General features: G+C 40.2%; 1 protein-coding gene across 5 annotated transcripts in view; it reads left to right on the top strand.

Moving 5' to 3' along the window:
• The window catches only part of LOC141782757 (protein TANC1-like), a 119,335-nt gene that overhangs the window by 98,529 nt on the left and 2,896 nt on the right, over nt 1–17,910 (top strand). For 3 of the 5 annotated variants that reach the window (XM_074659446.1, XM_074659443.1, XM_074659447.1), the window contains 12 exons: nt 1,456–1,564; nt 1,823–1,945; nt 5,353–5,589; nt 5,733–5,918; nt 6,802–6,880; nt 13,445–13,578; nt 13,853–13,976; nt 14,898–15,073; nt 15,249–15,381; nt 16,128–16,157; nt 16,270–16,361; nt 16,887–17,033. In XM_074659446.1, the coding sequence (XP_074515547.1) occupies nt 1,456–1,564; nt 1,823–1,945; nt 5,353–5,589; nt 5,733–5,918; nt 6,802–6,880; nt 13,445–13,578; nt 13,853–13,976; nt 14,898–15,073; nt 15,249–15,381; nt 16,128–16,157; nt 16,270–16,361; nt 16,887–17,033 (1,570 nt within the window). The remainder of the gene's footprint in view (nt 1–1,455; nt 1,565–1,822; nt 1,946–5,352; nt 5,590–5,732; nt 5,919–6,801; nt 6,881–13,444; nt 13,579–13,852; nt 13,977–14,897; nt 15,074–15,248; nt 15,382–16,127; nt 16,158–16,269; nt 16,362–16,886; nt 17,034–17,910) is intronic. The other 2 variants (XM_074659448.1, XM_074659445.1) reach the window with 1 other exon arrangement.

The raw sequence follows: 17,910 nt of genomic DNA, 5'->3' as shown, positions 1-17,910 counted from the left end.
ATTCATTTCACAAAAGGTCATGTGAATCTACAGAAGAGACTTCAATCTGCAGAAAGTGATCATTGTTTCCTGCCGTGCCCTTCTTGCCCTGTGAGACAGGCTTATCTCCTTTAGTCGTGCTACCTAATTGTAATTCTGGAGCCCTCTCACCCACATTAGAGACTTCAGTCATTCACACTTAATAAATTGGATGATGTCACTTTGGCCTGCTTTTTTCCCTTCCTGTTGCTCGTCAGTATCACCTCTAGTCACACAGCCGTGTCTCTAAGTGGACCAGAGCCGAGCTTCATATTCTGGTCATTCACAGCCTTCCAACTCTGTCATTAAAAAAACAAAGGCTCAGAGTCTGGCACAGGGAATGCACATGCAGACAAAAGCTTGCTGCACTGCCAGGGCACGAATAGAGAGAATTTTAAGCAGATCAAAATGATCTGCAATCATGCATGTCCTTTTAATGAAGTTCTGCATTAATTAATGGCACAGTGCCTGAGTGAAGAAGGAAAGGAGAACCCAGGGGTTTTACTCTCCTTCAGTGGGGCATTCTGCATTTATACGTAACTGAACTAAATAGTTCTCCGTGACAATGCCAAGGTGTTCTTCATGACCAAAATGAATGAGCAGTTTCATGTTCACTTCGGGCAGATCAACACCAAATGCATCAGTAGATTTACATATAGCGAAAAAGTACCATCCAAAGTTTATCCTGAAGCAGAAGACCAGATGAGACTATGTTATAAAGATGTTTCCCACAACAACAGGAAAAGTTCTGTCTCCTAGTCTTTTGCTGTCATTCTGTTTGTTACTTAGGGGTGGGAATCACCATCACGATATGATGTTATCGCGATACTTAAGTCATCTTATTGCGATTTTAAACATTTTGCGATAAACTGAATTAGGGCTGTCCATAATACTGTTTTTTTGTGCTTTGAAGCTTCGGTTAGAAATATTCGAAGGTATTCGAAGCTTCTCTTTGCTTCGCGGCGCAGCAGGCTGACATGTTCTTCTGTCTCCATCTCACCCGTAAGATATCGTTTTCACTCTGTTCATCTCGGAGTTTTCATTAACATATCTTGAGGTCAGAAGCCAAAGGACCCCTTTGAAAATGGCAATGCCAGTTTTTCCTCACCAAAAAATTTAGCGTAACTTTGGAGCGCTATTTAGCGTTCTTCCCGACAAGCTGACATGACATGGTTGGCACCAATGGATTCCTTAAGTTTCATATGATACCAGTATCTAACCTTAAGACTGAGCACGCTACAACCCCTGAAAGACAGAATTCAGAATAAGAGGTTAATAGTTTATATAATGAAAGATTGATAGTTGACGTCCGTGTTACACGCAAATTTGCCACGCAAAATATTGCGATACTATGCTGTATTGATTTTTTCCCCCCTCCCCTATTGCTACCTGTTCTCCTCTCCAGCTGAGTCTCCTCTTTGTTGTTTCCTCTCTCAGGACTGGTCATGCTCTCATGGCTTTCATGCTTTCCCGCCAAGAGGGGAAATTGAATCGTCAGCAGACCATGGAGCTGGGACACCACATCCTCAAAGCACACATCTTCAAGGTACAGCTATGGAAGCTATGGAAGCTATAGATGCTTTCGACATCATCTCTGATTGAAATGCATCCCTTGTAGGAATTTCATGGTGTTCACTTTCTGTTTATTTATTTATGTATCGTGTGTTCACCAGAGGATGAGCCATAGGATGTGAAGAGAAACACTTGTTCTGCTCAGATTTATTGACTTTATGCATGTGTGTTTATGTCTTTGTGCATTCATATATGCTTTGGTATGTGTGTGTGTGTGTTGGTGTGTGTGCAGGGCCTGAGTAAGAGAACAGGTGTGTCATCCAGCGTGCTGCAGGCTTTGTGGATCAGCTGCAGTGCCGACGGCCTCTCTGCAGCCTTGGCCTCCCTGAGGAATCTCTACACACCCAACGTCAAGGTAAAGATGTTCTCTAGATCTTATGTGCCGGTTTGACCTGCAACAACCAGCCCATTAGCTGATTAGATGACAAGAATGGTGATTAATAATGATCATTTTGAAAAACCAAACATTCGCTGGTTCTGTCTTCTCAATTGTATACCAGCGTAATAAAATATTCTTGTTTTTTTTTTTAATTGGTGGTCAGACAAAATGAGCAATTTGAAGACATCACTCTGGAATCTGGTAACTTATGACGGACATTTCTTGTTATTTTAGACTTTGATTTAGATTTTTAGTCTTAATTGATTATTCAAAAAGTCAAAATAATTTCCATAAAACTCTCAAATCACACACAAACTTCTGATTAGTATACGGGGTATTATTTGTGACATCTGAAGTCCCTGTCCCCAGTCTCCCTGAATGCTTTTGCAATTCCACAGATGGCAATTAAGTTGTGAATTATTATAAATGTCACGCTCTGTTCCTTACACATACTTATGGGGATGAGTGTGAGCTCAGAACAGATTAACTTTTGAAACCGCCATGAAAAGCAGTATAAGGATGCTCATCAGCCTAGACCGATTCATCTTGTTTCTTAACATTAGCTCGATGTATGCAAGGCCAAAAGCAAATACCATTAACAGGCAGAAGTGTAAATTAATACACAAATAATTAGAGTCAGAGTGAGTTACATAACTTAAATGGATTATAAAAATATAAAAGCTTAAACTGTCTTCTCCACCTCCAAACTCATTTTGTATCTTTTATTAGTCCTAGCCCTCTTAGCCATTTTCAATTTAGCCCATAAAGCTTTTCCTATTTTCTCATAGCATTTCACAATAATTCACATTTTTCTCACACTACCCTATTTTGGCATTTCTTGCAATATGTCCCATTTTCCTTGTTGCTTATATGATAATGATAAGAACATGTCTCAGTATGTTCATGGCAATGATAGATGTAGTGTGTGTGAGTCTAATGTTAGCAATGAATAAAGTGATAAAAGACGGTCTATGTTACGTTAGTTAATTAAAAACGGTTGGATGCCAATCGCTTATGTGAACACAAGAAGAAAAGAAAAGAAGGCCGATACAATCAGTTTGCATCTTTGGCCAACTGTAATATCATTTATATCCTGTAGCTTAATAATATTTCAAGATTAAAATAGTCAGTTGCTTGTTTCACTGTGATTAGCCATTTATGTATCAGATATTTCCCAGGCATTCTTATTCTCATATAAGCAACACGGAAAATGAAAAATGTTATTGATGAAATGAGCACCAGGATGAAGAAAATAGGAAACTTGAGGAGTTAAAGGGACAGCACAAGACTGGGGACAGAAAGTCATTTAAGGATAAACCTTTTTTTTACTATAAATATAAACTTACTGTATTATTTATTCAGACATTCAGATACACTTTTGACTCGTCGGATAGTCTATTAATGAGTTGTTGCTTCCGGAGCCCCGTCCTGTTTTGTTTAGAGAGGGAGAAAATCATTTGTATTTGCTAGATTATGTCACAATGATGTATTCTGGCTTGAAGCTATATTATCCCACATATTTTCTTAGCGTTTCAGTGGTATCCCATCACTCAATTGTCTATTTGTGAGTTATTGTGTGTAAGTGTAACATCACTCAAAGAGACATTTACAGAACAACCTTGTTCTGTCCTCTGGGGGAAAACTGTTAATTCATTCCACATTGGATGCAACCAAAAAACACACAGTTTCATTTCCTGTTGTCGGATACTCATTTGGCTCCGTGGTTCTGTTTGACCAAGCATTTATTATTGATTTCCTCATCGCGGAAGAGAATAGCACACCTAATAATTGCGTTCAGTAGAATGTGACTACTTCATTTTGTGTCTGACCTTTGCTTGGAGAGAAGTCTCTGAAGCTGAAGCAATAACAGCTTTTACACTGAAATGAGCTACAAGGGGAAAATCAAATGTATTTTAGAGTCTGAGATCTAGATTTCGCTGCTGTTTAAATTAATCATTGACCACGATGTTCACACATCCTTGAAAGTCATAAATTGGGAAAAAAAATAGATGGGCTTAGAAAAGTGTTTAATCCTCACATCTTGTTGCACCTCCATTATAACAAACTCATGCCGTGTACTTAATTTTGAATTCAAGTCAAGATCCCACTATTTTCTAATGATACCCGTAAAGCCTTTATGTAATATTGTGAATAGTGTGGAAATCATGTTTTATCTACCTTCGAAAGGAACTTCAGGATTAATGAGTGCATAGGGATTCACATGATCCTCTTAGATAATATTTTTCACATATGTTTACAATCCATCTAGGATTTTGTCATCCTGATCTTTTTCCATGTTGTAATTTTGCTATTTTGGTCTATTCTGTACACACGACATTTATTTCACGTCTGTCCGTCCTCGAAGAGGGATCCCTCCTCTGTTGCTCTTTCTGAGTTTTTTTCCATTTTCCCCTTTTAAAGGAGGAGCGAGGGTCTGAGGACAGAGGGTGTCGTATGCTGTACAGATTGTAAAGCCCCTTCAGGCAAATATTTTTTTTTGGTGATATTGGGTTCTATAAATATAGTTGACTTGACTTGGTTAAATACAGACAGATCTTTTTATCTTGAAATCGCAGCATGACAGCAGCATAATGTCGTTTTTTTGTTGCGATTTTTAAGTTGTAGCGGGCTCATGGTACCAACCATGTCATACTAGCTTGTCGGGAAGGAGGCTAAATACTTATTCAAATTTATCTTAATCCAAATTTAGGCTAAATTTTGGCAAGGAAAAACTGTCTCTGACCTCAAGATAATCATGGCCATTTTCACAGGGGTCCCTTGACCTCTGACCTCCAGATATGTGAATGAAAATGGGTTCTATGGGTACCTACGAGTCTCCCCTTTACAGACATGCCCACTTTTTGATAATCACATGCAGTTTTGGGCAAGTCATAGTCAAGTCAGCACACTGACACACTGACAGCTGTTGTTGCCTGTTGGGTTTGAGTTTGCCATGTTATGATTTGAGCATATTTTTTATGCTAAATGCAGTACCTGTGAGGGTTTCTGGACAATATTTGTCATTGTTTTGTGTTGTTAATTGATTTCCAATAATAAATATGCACATACATTTTCATAAAGCAATCATATTTGTCCACTACCATGTTGATGAGTATTAAATACTTGACAAATCTCCCTTTACGGTACATTTTGAACAGATAAAAAAAAGTGCGATTAATTTGTGATTAATCGTGATTAACTATTTTAATTGATTGACAGTTAAATTAATTGAAAGACATCTTTTATTGTCTTTTGCATAAGAGAGCTTATAAATGCAATACAATTGAATTGTTTGCAGACAACACAAGTGCGCAGATGGCAACATTTTGATAACATCATTCTAACACCAGCTGTCCGTGTTTGCATTTCATTTGTACAATCAGGTGAGCCGTCTGCTGATGCTGGGCGGGGCGAACGTGAATTACCGCACAGAGGTCCTGAACAACGCGCCGGTGCTTTGCGTCCAGTGCCACCTCGGTCACCAGGAAATTGCCTCCCTGCTGCTCGAGTTCGGGGCCAGCGTAGAGGTGGTTTCTGAAAATGGCATGAACCCCCTGTGCTTTTCAGCCGCTGCAGGACACCTGGGACTAGTCATGCTGCTCTGCAAGAGGGGAGGCAAGGTGAGGGGTCCACATTGTGATCATAAAAACTGAACTGTCTTTAGGCTAAAGTTATGACTTTGCACAGCCATGTTGATGCAGTACGTAACCTAAAGCTATTTAAACATACAGTAAATTTACCCCAGGTGTTTCATTCCCACCAGGTTGATCATGTAGATAAGAGTGGCCAGTGTGCACTGGTTCATGCTGCTCTCCGAGGACACCCAGAGATCATCCAGTACCTGCTGGAGCTAGAATGGAGTGCTGAGGGGCAGCAGCAGGACTGCGCTCTGAAGAACAAAGCTCTGCAGCAGGCTTTGATAGCGGCCTCCAGCATGGGACACACGCAGGTCTGACTCACACACATACACATATTTCACACTTGGCACTCCACCAAACCCTCACCAGCCCCCCCGATACATAAAAACAATGAATGAACCAGAGAATATGATAAAAGGTGATCTGAAAAAATATTTTTTTGTGGCACTAGGCATAATTTGCTTCCACCCTGCAGGATATTGGCCTTTCAGCAGTGTGGTTGAGCTCTAATGATAAATAATCTCGAACAGGGTTCCAGATCTTAAATAAATGAGCCCTCATTACCCGTAAGGACCGCACCGCACTTATCCTTTCATGAGGCAGTACGCTGAAAATGTCACATTTTCAAAAATGCAAAATTTTCTCCTAACTTAACAACATCACAACAGCTGTCCTTTCCTGTGTGTTTTCATAACAACCTTCCACAAAATATTCCAGAGAGCAGAGCAGAGCGAGCTATAGATAAAATCTGAGCACATCCTGTTCTCGGTGATGATGACTTGAAGTGCTATTCAGCCTTGTATGTCTGAAAGCAGGATTCAAGGATCGCTGCCCAGGTGCGATGCAGGCTCAAGGTTTATTTTGGCTTCCTCATTAGCTGGAATAGGATCCCGAGGCCCGGCTCAGAATAACAGAACTGGGCCAAGCTAAGCTGTCAACCCACATGTAGAAGGAGACCCCGTTAAAAGAAGTATTAATCAGATTGGACTCAACTCATATAACCTCATACAGCGGTTCAGGGACAAGTGGTTCTCTAGTCTGCTGTGATTAATTTATAAGAGTTTTCTCAGGCAGCGATATCCCATTTGTTGCTATTCTCTTACAGAATTATCATGTTGTATAACCTCTTGAAGGTTTATTTGATATCTTATGCTGAAACAGTATGCCATTAATCTGAGTTTCTTTTTTTGGCAGGTTGTGAGAGGCTTGCTGGCGTTGAATAATGAGCACGCTGTGCAAATTGATAGCCACGACACTCTGTGGGGAGAGACAGGTATGTTTTCATCCATCTTTTTGCATTACGCGGCTCCCTCGTATCATCACCTGCTGTTTTAGCATTCTGGACCTCGCTGCTGTGATTGCGTGCTGCAGCGGAAAGGTCTTGTATCTCTCTGTTGCACAGTAATACTCTCTGTTTGATGTTGAGGTCGCTCATCCCATTTTCTGGGCTGTTCCAAGTTTTCCTGTGCTGTACTTTCTGGTAAAAGCATTACTTACTGTGGCTCATGTGGGTTTCTACTTGGAGTTTGGTCAACACAGCATTTCCTCTGAACAATGATTTTCCAACATGCCGCTGGATTTCAGCTACAGCATCCCCTTGGTGCTCTATGTTAAGATACTGCCAACAGTTTGGACATTTTGAAGTTACCCCTCCATCTGTTGTATGCATTGCTGGCCATATTTATGTATACCAGGGATATTGCTGTAGAATTACATATGGATTATAATCCACTTAGGTCTTGATGTATACATTTAGCTGTTGATATTAGCGGAACCTTTTTTTTCTGAGAGAGTTTTTGGGGCGACTGGTAAGTTTGTGCTTCTGCCTGATTTAAAGTTGAGTGATGACAGAAAGTGAGAGACAGAGTTTACTAATCAGGAGTAGATGTTGAGGACAGTGGCTGTTGTTGATGGCCCGCTCAAAGCCATTTGAGATTGATTGACTGTAAAAAGCCATGTGGAGAAGCAGGGAACAGTATAACGTCTAAAAGCAGGAAGTGGCTGTCGGGTGTAAAACTGGTTAAATGAAAGCTGGATAAAGTAGTAGAGAGCAATGTTTAGTTTGACAGAAATGACACCCGCTGGAAGACTCCAGGTATGATGTGGCCATAAGAATATTTGTTCGCACATGTGCTTTGTTTTCTGGTCCCCAGTTTAAAGGAACACTTCACCCACAAAATGATCATTTGTATATCAGTTACTCACCCTGTGCCACCTTGAATTCTTGAAGAAAACTTGCTTGCCTCAAAACGCTTCGGACTTGTCCGGAGTGAGCCTGCACAAGCGTGAGACTGTTTAATGGAAGTGTTTTAAATACTAAGGTTATCGCAAAAATGCATGTGTTTGGGAAGTAGTGAGCATACGACTGGATAAATGAGACTTGGATTATACAACACGAATTGTGTGAGAGTTTATAAACATATTTTTTTATATAGTTTTGCTGTTGTTAAATGCGGCCCCCATTTACTTCAATTCATCAAGACTTTTCTCCGTTTTTTTATTCTTGCGAGGCTTGCGAGAAAAGCAAAGAATTCAAGGTAACACGGGGTGAGCAATTGATATAAAAATGGTCATTTTGTGGGTGAAGTATCCTTTTAAGTCCTAAAAATATTTCATTACATAAGTTCCAGACACATGCCGTGTTAGAGGTGCAGCATTTTTTCCGAATATTTTGAAATGTTGGACACATTTGAAATGTTTGTCTCTCATCTTCAGCGCGAGCTTTTGTTCTGAGACTTTAGATACTCGGAGCTATAAATGTTCAAATCGCACCCTCTTCCTGTTTGACAACAGTGTTTGATGCTTTTTTTGTGCACAATCGTACTAGAAATAGATTAAAAAAAGGAGCATTTTAATAATAGTCTCTTTGTGTCTGTCTCAGTTGTAAGCCAGCAGGATTTAGCAGTAAAAGTTTGGTGCTACAGGAATGTAGGTCAGCCTATTAGAGGAGACGCTGTCCACAGTGTGGTTAACTGGTGCTTGTGCCCTGCTAAATGACTGCTGGACTTGAGACCTTATCAGTCCTGGGACAAAGAGTCGTCCCTTTGTGGAACTGCTGCTCTGTTGCCACTGATGTGACTGGAATCTGATTTCTGGTTCAATCGAAAAGCCTGCCTTCCCGTTGTTGAAAACATAATACATTTGTCCCCAAAGCTTTGAGTCGTGTTACTAAACCTAATATGTAACCTGGGCATGACTATTGCTGTGAATAATATTAATCACACTCTCATAAACACTGGAGCCACCTGTAGCTGCTGCGGTATAAATTTACCTCTCAGCTCTATTTACAAAGTGGATGTTAAATCACAGTCAGCACTCTCTTGGCAGGCCTTCTAAGTAATTAAATATTAGGTCAGAGGTAGCAATAGAGAGTTGCTGAGCTATAGCACCACTGACCTGAAACAAAGTGACTCCAAAACCCTTGACACGACTGCATATTCAAATATTTTTTGCATTCACCTGGCACTCATTTAAAAGGAGAACCAGGCTCATCTGCATAAAACAATCTCCCCTTCAGTTAGTCAACACAATTACGACCATAATGTTTATTCTTTGTCGTGCTTGGGGAAAAGAAGAGGCATTTTTTTAGCAGACATAAAATGAATGATTGTGGAGGAGTTCACCACAGACGGTAAAATGACTCTGCTCATGTTGGCTTGATGCAACAACAGAAATGATTAGCACTGAGCAGCAATATATTAAATTTCAGTTTCACCTCAAATCCCTTTTCTACCATTCAGCGTGCGGATTTAATAATCCAACCTCGTAGCAGCCGGCGCTCTGATGCAGAGAATGCTAAAACCGACAAAGTCCCTGCAATATTCCCTTTCAAACCGCCCATTCATCGTTGTCTCCGAAACAATTCTCCGATAACAACCTGTCTCTGTGAAGATGTATTTCATATTTAAATTTCAATGGAATATTACATCTCTATGCAAATAGGCCCACTGTCTCCTGTGTTTAAATAGAGGCAGATTGAATTGCACACCTGTGCAAGCTCCATCTTTTAAAATCCCCTCTTAGGATGCAAAACTCTTCCCCGTTATGCAAAGAAAGGTAATTTAACTGCACAGAATCGCTCTCATTGTGGTGAACACACACAGCAGTAAGATTGGCTCAAGGCAAAGACCAACAAATTCTTGTGTTGCAGGAGAGTAATCTTTTGTAAAATCATGTATCACTTTCTGATACATTTCTATCCCGTGTTATGTACAGATGAGTACAGACCATCCTCTGGCATTTTGTTTAGCATCTTCAAAATGAATACATGTATAACATCTTATAGCCAGTGGGTACTTCTGTGTATATTATTCGTGTCAGTTGTTGTCATAGCAATAATCTATGGCTTTTATTTGGTGGTCAGGGCTTTTCTGTGTTGAGTTTGTATGTTCATGCTGATCTATCTTTCTTTCGAGGGGCCTTAAGCTACTGGAGAATGGCTGTTCACTGCTCTTAAAGCTGAAGTAGGCGAGATTGGAGCAAATATGATTTTAAAAAAAAGTTATTTTTTATAAAACGATCGCTATATTGTGACAGTAGTACATGAAACGAGTAACCTGAAAAAAATCATGTGCCTCTGTGTCCTCCGGTGCTCCTAACGGCATCTCCAAGATTTCACAGACCGGAGGAAAACAAGCAGTAAGAGCTGATCTGAGGTCTGCTGTCCAGCTGCCGTCTATGAGAGCCAGCTGTCAATCACTCGCGAGCTCCGACCAAACGGTCAAACTAGGCAGCGCTGATCATATATGAATAAATATTCAGAAACATCTTGTAGTGCACAGTTTATCTGTAAAATGAGAAAGTTTGTGACGCGGCCGCCATCGTAAAATCTATTGAAGGAACGCCAAGATTTTTTAAAGCCTGAAAACAGAGCCATGATGAGGTGCAGAAGTCTAGTGATATCTCAGAACACTTGAATTACAATATACTGAAAGGTTATTATGGATTTTTTGCCCAATGATGTCAAAAATATACTGCCTACTGCCACTTTAATACTGTAGTTAGAATGGCATAAATATAGGTGACAGATTCTGAATATGAGCAATATAAAATGGACTTGAGGTCTTTTCTTCCTCTGTACCAGGCTCTGCTGTTATTCTCTTTCATATGTACAAAGAGCACAAGTGCTCCTATCGTATAATAAGAGCACAGCATGAGCTAACCCAGGCATCTATTTGTGGGTTTGCTCAGGTGCCTGGGGAAAAGATGCTCTTTATTCTCGCATCAAGTGACAAACACCTGCTTTTTTACTGTGAGCGCTGAACCCAACACTGTGTTTAGTGTTTTCTGATTAGACAATATTTTTTCTGCAGGCTTTATTTATCAGCGTTTTATAGAAAAAGATTCTTCATCCAAAACTATCGTGCTTCTAAACAGGAAGTTGATGCATAAATAAATGCTCCTAAATAAAATATAAATTTGCCCTTTAAAAGCTGCAGGAAATTTAACTAATTTCTTGCCACTAATTTCCGTCTTTCAATGTGGAGCAGTTAAATGTCAAAGAAAACGTTTCAGATAATAGAATTTAAATTTTGTTCACAGAGTGAACAGTGCTCAGCATCAATGCATTTTTTATGTAAAAGTCCCCAAGGCAAAGCAAACTCGCCATCCTACAAATAATCAATGTCTCAGTGTTACCTTTTATAAGTTACCTGCAACCTTTATAATTGAAATTTTGTCCATTATCAAATCATACCCAATTGAGTTATTTATGAATTCATAAACTAAACTGTTAATAAACTTTAACATTGGCAAGGACAGATTGAAAAATCCCCAACTCTGGTTAGGAATGATTTTTAGAGCCTTTTATCAGTGTTGGTAAAAAGGTTGTTTATCTGCACAGCTTTGGTTAAATGCCAGGTCTCAACCTCTTCGCTGTTGTTGATGCGTCTTGGGTTTTTCCAGCCCGGTGGTGACGTGGTGGTGGATAAGGACATTATTATGTGTTTACTTTGTAAATCCGTTTATCAGACGGTGATTCAGAGTCTCCTCCTCAGGACACTGTCAAGGCAGCTTTGAAGGTGGGCGACAGGAGTAGGCAGAGCACAGTTGAGACAAGGCTGATGATTAGCTTTCAAGACATAAGATCAAATAAGGCGAGATTTTATTGATAATACTGAAGCAGCAAGTCAAACTGAAACAATAATTGAAGGCTGAGATGCTCTAGTATTAAGAAAAGTGCGCTATTAAAGGACCAGTGTGGAACAGTCAGGGGGATTTATTGGCAGAAATGGAATATAATATTAATAAGTATGTTTTCTTTAGTGTATAATCACCTGAAAAGAAGAATTGTTGCGTTTTCGTTACCTTACAATGAGCCGTTTATATCTACATAGGGAGCGGGTCCTCTCCATTGAGTCCGTCATGTTGCACTGCCATGTTTCTACAGTAGCCCAGAACAGACAAACCAAAATCTGTTTGGGCCGGAGTTGATTAACGTTACTCGCTCCCGTCGCCGCCACTCTCTCTCTTGCTTCACCACTCACTTCCCAAATACACACAGAGAGGGCCATTCGTGTTTTCGCATCGGCCACCGCAGCAATTCTTCACTCTTAACACATTGGAATCACAGGAATATCTGCAACCTTACTGCTTGATCCTACACACTGTTCCTTTAACTTAACATTAAGATATGAGTGGCACAAAACATTAACCCAGGTGCTGCTGAGGTTGCTCTCTGGAGCCCTTACAGAGCCTGCGTTTACAGTAGGTGTTCAAGTTCTTCACGGTGTTGTGTGTGAAGATATCCATAGTTTGAGCAGATGGAGGGTGGGGTTGTTTGGCTCTGATGTCTGTTCATCCAGATGGATGATGTCAGTCAAATATGGAGGCTCAGCGGCACCTTAAATCTCTCCGAGGTGAATGTGAGAGCAGAGCTGTTTCCGATTCTTACGGTGGATCTCACTCTGTTTTGACAACCAGCGCTCATTTAAGACCGGCCCATCTGCTGCCATACGCCAGCAGCAGCCGATTAACTGTAAGCATTGAACATTTCAAGAATCTGTTCTTTTCTTCACAGACCCGAATACAAGCACAATTTTTTTAGTTTTTTGTTAGAAATGAATTAGACACCGTTAATTCCAGTTAATCGTGTTCTGAAAAAGATACAAAATGTAAACAAGTGTGCGTGTTTAACACAATTGTTTGACTTTGTTGTCTAATGTTTGTCTGTTGATGCATAAAATGACTGGATTCTCATCTCTCTGTACAAGGCCCGGGAGCTTGAGGCGGGAATTTAATGAGTTTAATAAGCATAACATAATTGTCTGTTTTTAAACTCAATTAGCACCAACCATTAGCCTGCTTTTCTCTACTTGTCTTTGAAGAATAGGAGGGATTCTGGGACTGCAAACACTATTTATATCTGAGCCTTTCCTTTTCCACATACTTGGGTTACTGAAGTTACTAAAAGGCTGCCTCGTTAGTCGATTAGTTTTTTTTTTTGTTGCTTTTTTCATGCTGAATGACTTATTTCTAAGAAATGTATGAGCACATATCCGGTAAACAAAAGATTTAAAGTGGTGCTTTTGTTTGATTCTTTGTGGAGAAACTCAGTTTTACAGATCTGTCGATTAAATCATCTAATGTATTAGTCGACAAAATTGACGTGTTAGTCGACTTAGAATTTCTTTGGTCGAGGACAGCCCTGTCGGGATGTTGCTCATGAACAGCATACGTCTCTGTGTAGTGTACATGTTATCTGACTTAGTGTTGTTAAGTGGGATGATTTAAATTCCACTCTTATCTCACCACTGTACTGTATCCTTACCTTAATTTGTTCCTCTGTACAGATCTAAACAAACAAGCCTTAACATCTCTTCCTTCGTCCACTCTTTAGCCTTGACGGCGGCAGCAGGCCGGGGGAAGATGGAGGTATGCAGCTTCCTGCTGGAGCAGGCGGCTGTGGTGCAGCAGGTCAACCGGCGAGGGGTTTCTCCTCTATTCTGCGCCGTCAGACAGGGACACTGGCAGGTGAGACACGCCGAGTGGCTCTATTGTGCCAGACAAACTATCCCTCTGTATCCACTGCAACCACACTGCTTCAAACGACACCTTTTCTTCCTCTAAATCTTCTAACTGTATGTGGTATTTTATTCTTTTACATGTATAGGTTTACTTTTATGTCCTGCCCTTAGAGCTATATCTGGTCTAATTGTTTCCTGACAACAGGGTCATGGTTGTGAGAGCTCCGTTCACCTGGATGTGTTTGATGTCTGTTCTCTTACTGTTCTTGTCTGTTCCCTAGATTGCAGAGCTGCTGTTGGAGCACGGTGCTGATATTAACATCAGCGACAAGCAGGGCAGGACCCTGCTAATGGTGGCTGCCTGTGAGGGTCACCTGAGCACCGTAGAGTTTCTGCTTTCTAAAGGTGAGCTGCTACAACATCAGCACCACAGAACATTCAGCATTAACCCTCTGGGACCTGCGGGATCACTGAGATCCCAGCCGACATTACTGTCCATTTTTTAAGTTTGACCACACTGTATAAAATTACCTGTTGTGACCTCTAAGATAATCACAGCCTCATGAAATGTACAGCCACGAACTACAGACCTAGATTATTCAGAGGATGTGTGTCTTTCCTAGGTATATTGACAATAAGGGGGTTTCTGAGCAGTTTCCAGAACAGAAGTCTCTCGCCATCTGTGCTCCCCGAAAAATTCAGTTCTTGCAGAAATCTCCAAATGTCAAAAGTTTTTGATACCAAATCACAGCATGGATTTTTTTCCTATGGTGTTCCTCAAGGTCTTGGTGTGTTAATGTGGTATTTTGGAGGGATTATTGATCATTTTTATCAATTTGAGTGGTAAAAAAAAGTGTTAAATTTAGCACCAAATCTGTGTAACTAACGGTATCAACCCAAAAAATTGCTGCAACAACTTATGAGACATAATAGAGCATTGGAATGGCAATCATATACTTCTATCATAATGTTCTAAACCCTTATACAGTTTCACAATTTATTTTAATTAATTCAAGTTTTTCTGATTTATGACTGGAACAACTTGACATACAGAGCTGAACTGCTACTAATACTACTACTACTCAAACTAATCTTCAGGTTCCCAGCTTTCAGATGATGTACACCACTTCTATGTGACATCTAGTGTTGACGTGCTATCTCCCCCTAAAGAGCTTCTGTCCCCCCCTAGTAAAAAAGACAAAAACGTTTAAATGGGTCTCTTAGGGTTAATACCATCATTCGCCAATAAATTACAAGGCAGTGAATACTCATTAGCTGGATATATTAATAGCATGACGTGTTTCCTGACCATTGTTTGTTTCAAAGGTGCATCCTTGACTTCGATGGACAAAGAGGGACTGACACCTCTGAGCTGGGCATGTTTAAAAGGACATAAGAACGTTGTGCAGTTTTTGGTGGACAAAGGTGCGGTCATTGACCACACGGACAAAAACGGACGAACTCCGCTGGACCTCGCTGCCTTCTACGGAGATGCAGAGATTGTGAGTAAAATTAGTTTAAAACACCCCAGCACACACACCAACACCATCCTTCATTCAGCCTTAACTGAGAGCATCCCTTGGCCATTAGTGAACACACACCGTTATGTGTTAGGCCAGCTCATGACTTGTTAACACAGTGTTCCTGAGTTTTTTCACTTTTGTTGCTCTCGTGTAGGTCCAGTATTTGGTGGAGAGAGGAGCAGTGATAGAGCATGTGGACTACAGTGGGATGAGGCCTCTGGACCGGGCCATAGGCTGCCGGAACACGTCGGTGGTGGTGACTCTGCTAAAGAAAGGAGCCAAGCTGGGTAAGCACAGTGCTTTTTTCCCCCTATGACCAGGTGTAAAACCTACTGGATATGTAGAGCTTCTCCTACATCTACGTAGTGTGTGTAGATACTCGGCGCTGTCAGTTAGTTCACCACTTAGTCAGCTGTTACTCTAGAAACAGTCCGTGGTTTGCTGAGTTCTTTCACGTCTCTGTAAACACTGAGAGGCTCTCGGTATTTGGTTTCGTCGCTGTGTTGAGCTTGTTCCTGTCTTGCTCAGTATCTCATGGTACTAAGAATAAGATCAGACTAATTTTGTGGAATGTTGTGGAAAAACCCGACTTCCATTCCTCCTTTTTTCACTCACTGTTCAGCTTGTGTGTGTGTGTACGCTCACTTATACTGGTATGTCGGTGTGTGTGTGTCTCTTCTCCCTCATGTGCTGCTTGGCTAATTTAAGAATGTGACTTATCACCTAAATGACATTCATAGAGCTATCTGGGTCTGCGGCTTATCTCCAGTGCACTCTGCTGTCTCAGAAAAAAAAAAAAGTAATGGGCAGAACCCATACATTTTCTTTCAGCACAGTTAACACACTGCATGCCATTTAATGCTGAAAACACATGGCCATTTCAAATTGAGTGACGCGTAATTGTATATTGTCACAATTTACTTTGTAACACCTTTTCTTTTCACTACAAATGACTACTCTTTCTGTTGCATGACTTCTTCTCTATTCACTCTCTCCCTCCTAACTCTTTCTTAACTGCCTTCAATAAACTAAGGCTACAGAACGTCACCTTACGATCGATCAGGTACAATCTTTAGGTAACTTTTCCTTGTACCAATTTCCAGAGAATACAGTGACGATCTGTTGGCACCAGTAACAACAACATCCCTCTTTTCTCCTCCCCTCTATACCCACAGGGAACGCCGCTTGGGCCATGGCTACTTCCAAGCCTGATATCCTGATCATCCTCCTTCAGAAGCTGATGGAGGAGGGAAACCTACTTTACAAGGTAATGTGCAACCGGCTAAGAAATCACTTGCTGTCAACTGTAAAGAGCACTTTTCTGTCTTGATGAAATGTTTCATGTTCTAAACTGGCCAGCTGTGCTAAACGAGACAAATATAGCCTGTGTTATTATGAGATGATGTCATGCTTTCCTATATGGAAGTGAAAAAAACACCGAACAATATAATTTAGTTCAGCACAACAATGAAGCGGTTACCATTCTAGCTCAGTTATATGCAGAAAATGAATAGATGTGTACGTTCCGCACCACTTACCAAAGGAGCTATGATCGATGCCTGACATTTAGCAGATTGAGTTTGTGGCAGAAAGGACAAACCTGTCAGGTGTTGTGTGTGTGTTATTTGCCTGTGTGTTGCATGTGTGATTGATGAGAGGAGAAGGCTCGAGCTGGAGAACAGCTATTGCGGAAGTATCTGGTGAATACCTCTGCCTTGCTTCTCTCCCCCACATCTTCCTTCTGGTTATGTCCTCTTCCTCACTGCATGTTTGCCCTCCATGTGTCCTCCAGAAAGGGAAGATGAAGGAGGCAGCCCAGAGGTACCAGTACGCCCTGAGGAAGTTTCCTAGAGAAGGATTTGGCGATGACCTGAAGGCATTTAAAGACCTGAGGGTCTCTCTGTACCTCAATCTCTCCCGCTGTCGCAGAAAAACCAACGTAAGCCTCCTAGGAGACACTTTTTTTCCTTTGTTACTCAGCCAGTGCTGTATTTTTAGTGTGAAACCTTTAATGACTTCAAATAAGGCATTTCACTCACCAGAGCTTTATTTGTCAGTGAGCAATGAATATCATGGGGGATAGGTGAAAAATAGACTTTTCTTTTTCCACTTGGACTCAAGAATGAAAGGATTAGATTAGATTGGTATACTATGATTTTTTTTCCAACATACTTTACTATGACTTTTTTCTTTTTTAGAAATACTATACTATGACTTTTTCGGCAGACTATACTATGATTATTTTTGTTATTTCGACCTACTATACTATGACTTTTTTTTGTTTTTTCGGCATACTATGCTATGACTTATTTTTTCCATATTCTTTACTATGACATTTTTTTTTTTCTGACATTCTATAATATTACTTTTTTCGATATACTATACTGTTATTTTTTTTATTTTTTGACATACTATTCTTTTACTTTTTTGACGTACTATACTATGATTTTTTTTCATATGCTTTACTATGACTTTTTTTTTCTTCTGTGATGCTATACTATGACTTTTTTTCTTTCGACAGACTATAGTATGACTTTTTTTCGACCTACTATACTAAGACTTTTAAAAAATTTTCACATATTATACTTACTTTTATTTTTTTTACTTAGTATTACTTTAATTTTTTCAACATACTATACTATTACATTTATTGTATTTTTGACATGCTGTACTATGACTTTTATTTTTTCGACCTATTATACTATGACTTTAATTTTTTCAACATACTATACAATTTCTTTTTTTTTTTTTCGACATACCATCCTATGACTTGACTGGTTGGCGGACGCATACAACCGCAAGGTGGTAATTCTAGT

Source organism: Sebastes fasciatus, chromosome 14, assembly GCF_043250625.1.
Source record: "Sebastes fasciatus isolate fSebFas1 chromosome 14, fSebFas1.pri, whole genome shotgun sequence".
NCBI classification, from domain to species: Eukaryota; Metazoa; Chordata; class Actinopteri; order Perciformes; family Sebastidae; genus Sebastes; species Sebastes fasciatus.
This window is presented reverse-complemented; position numbering and strand designations above follow the sequence as displayed.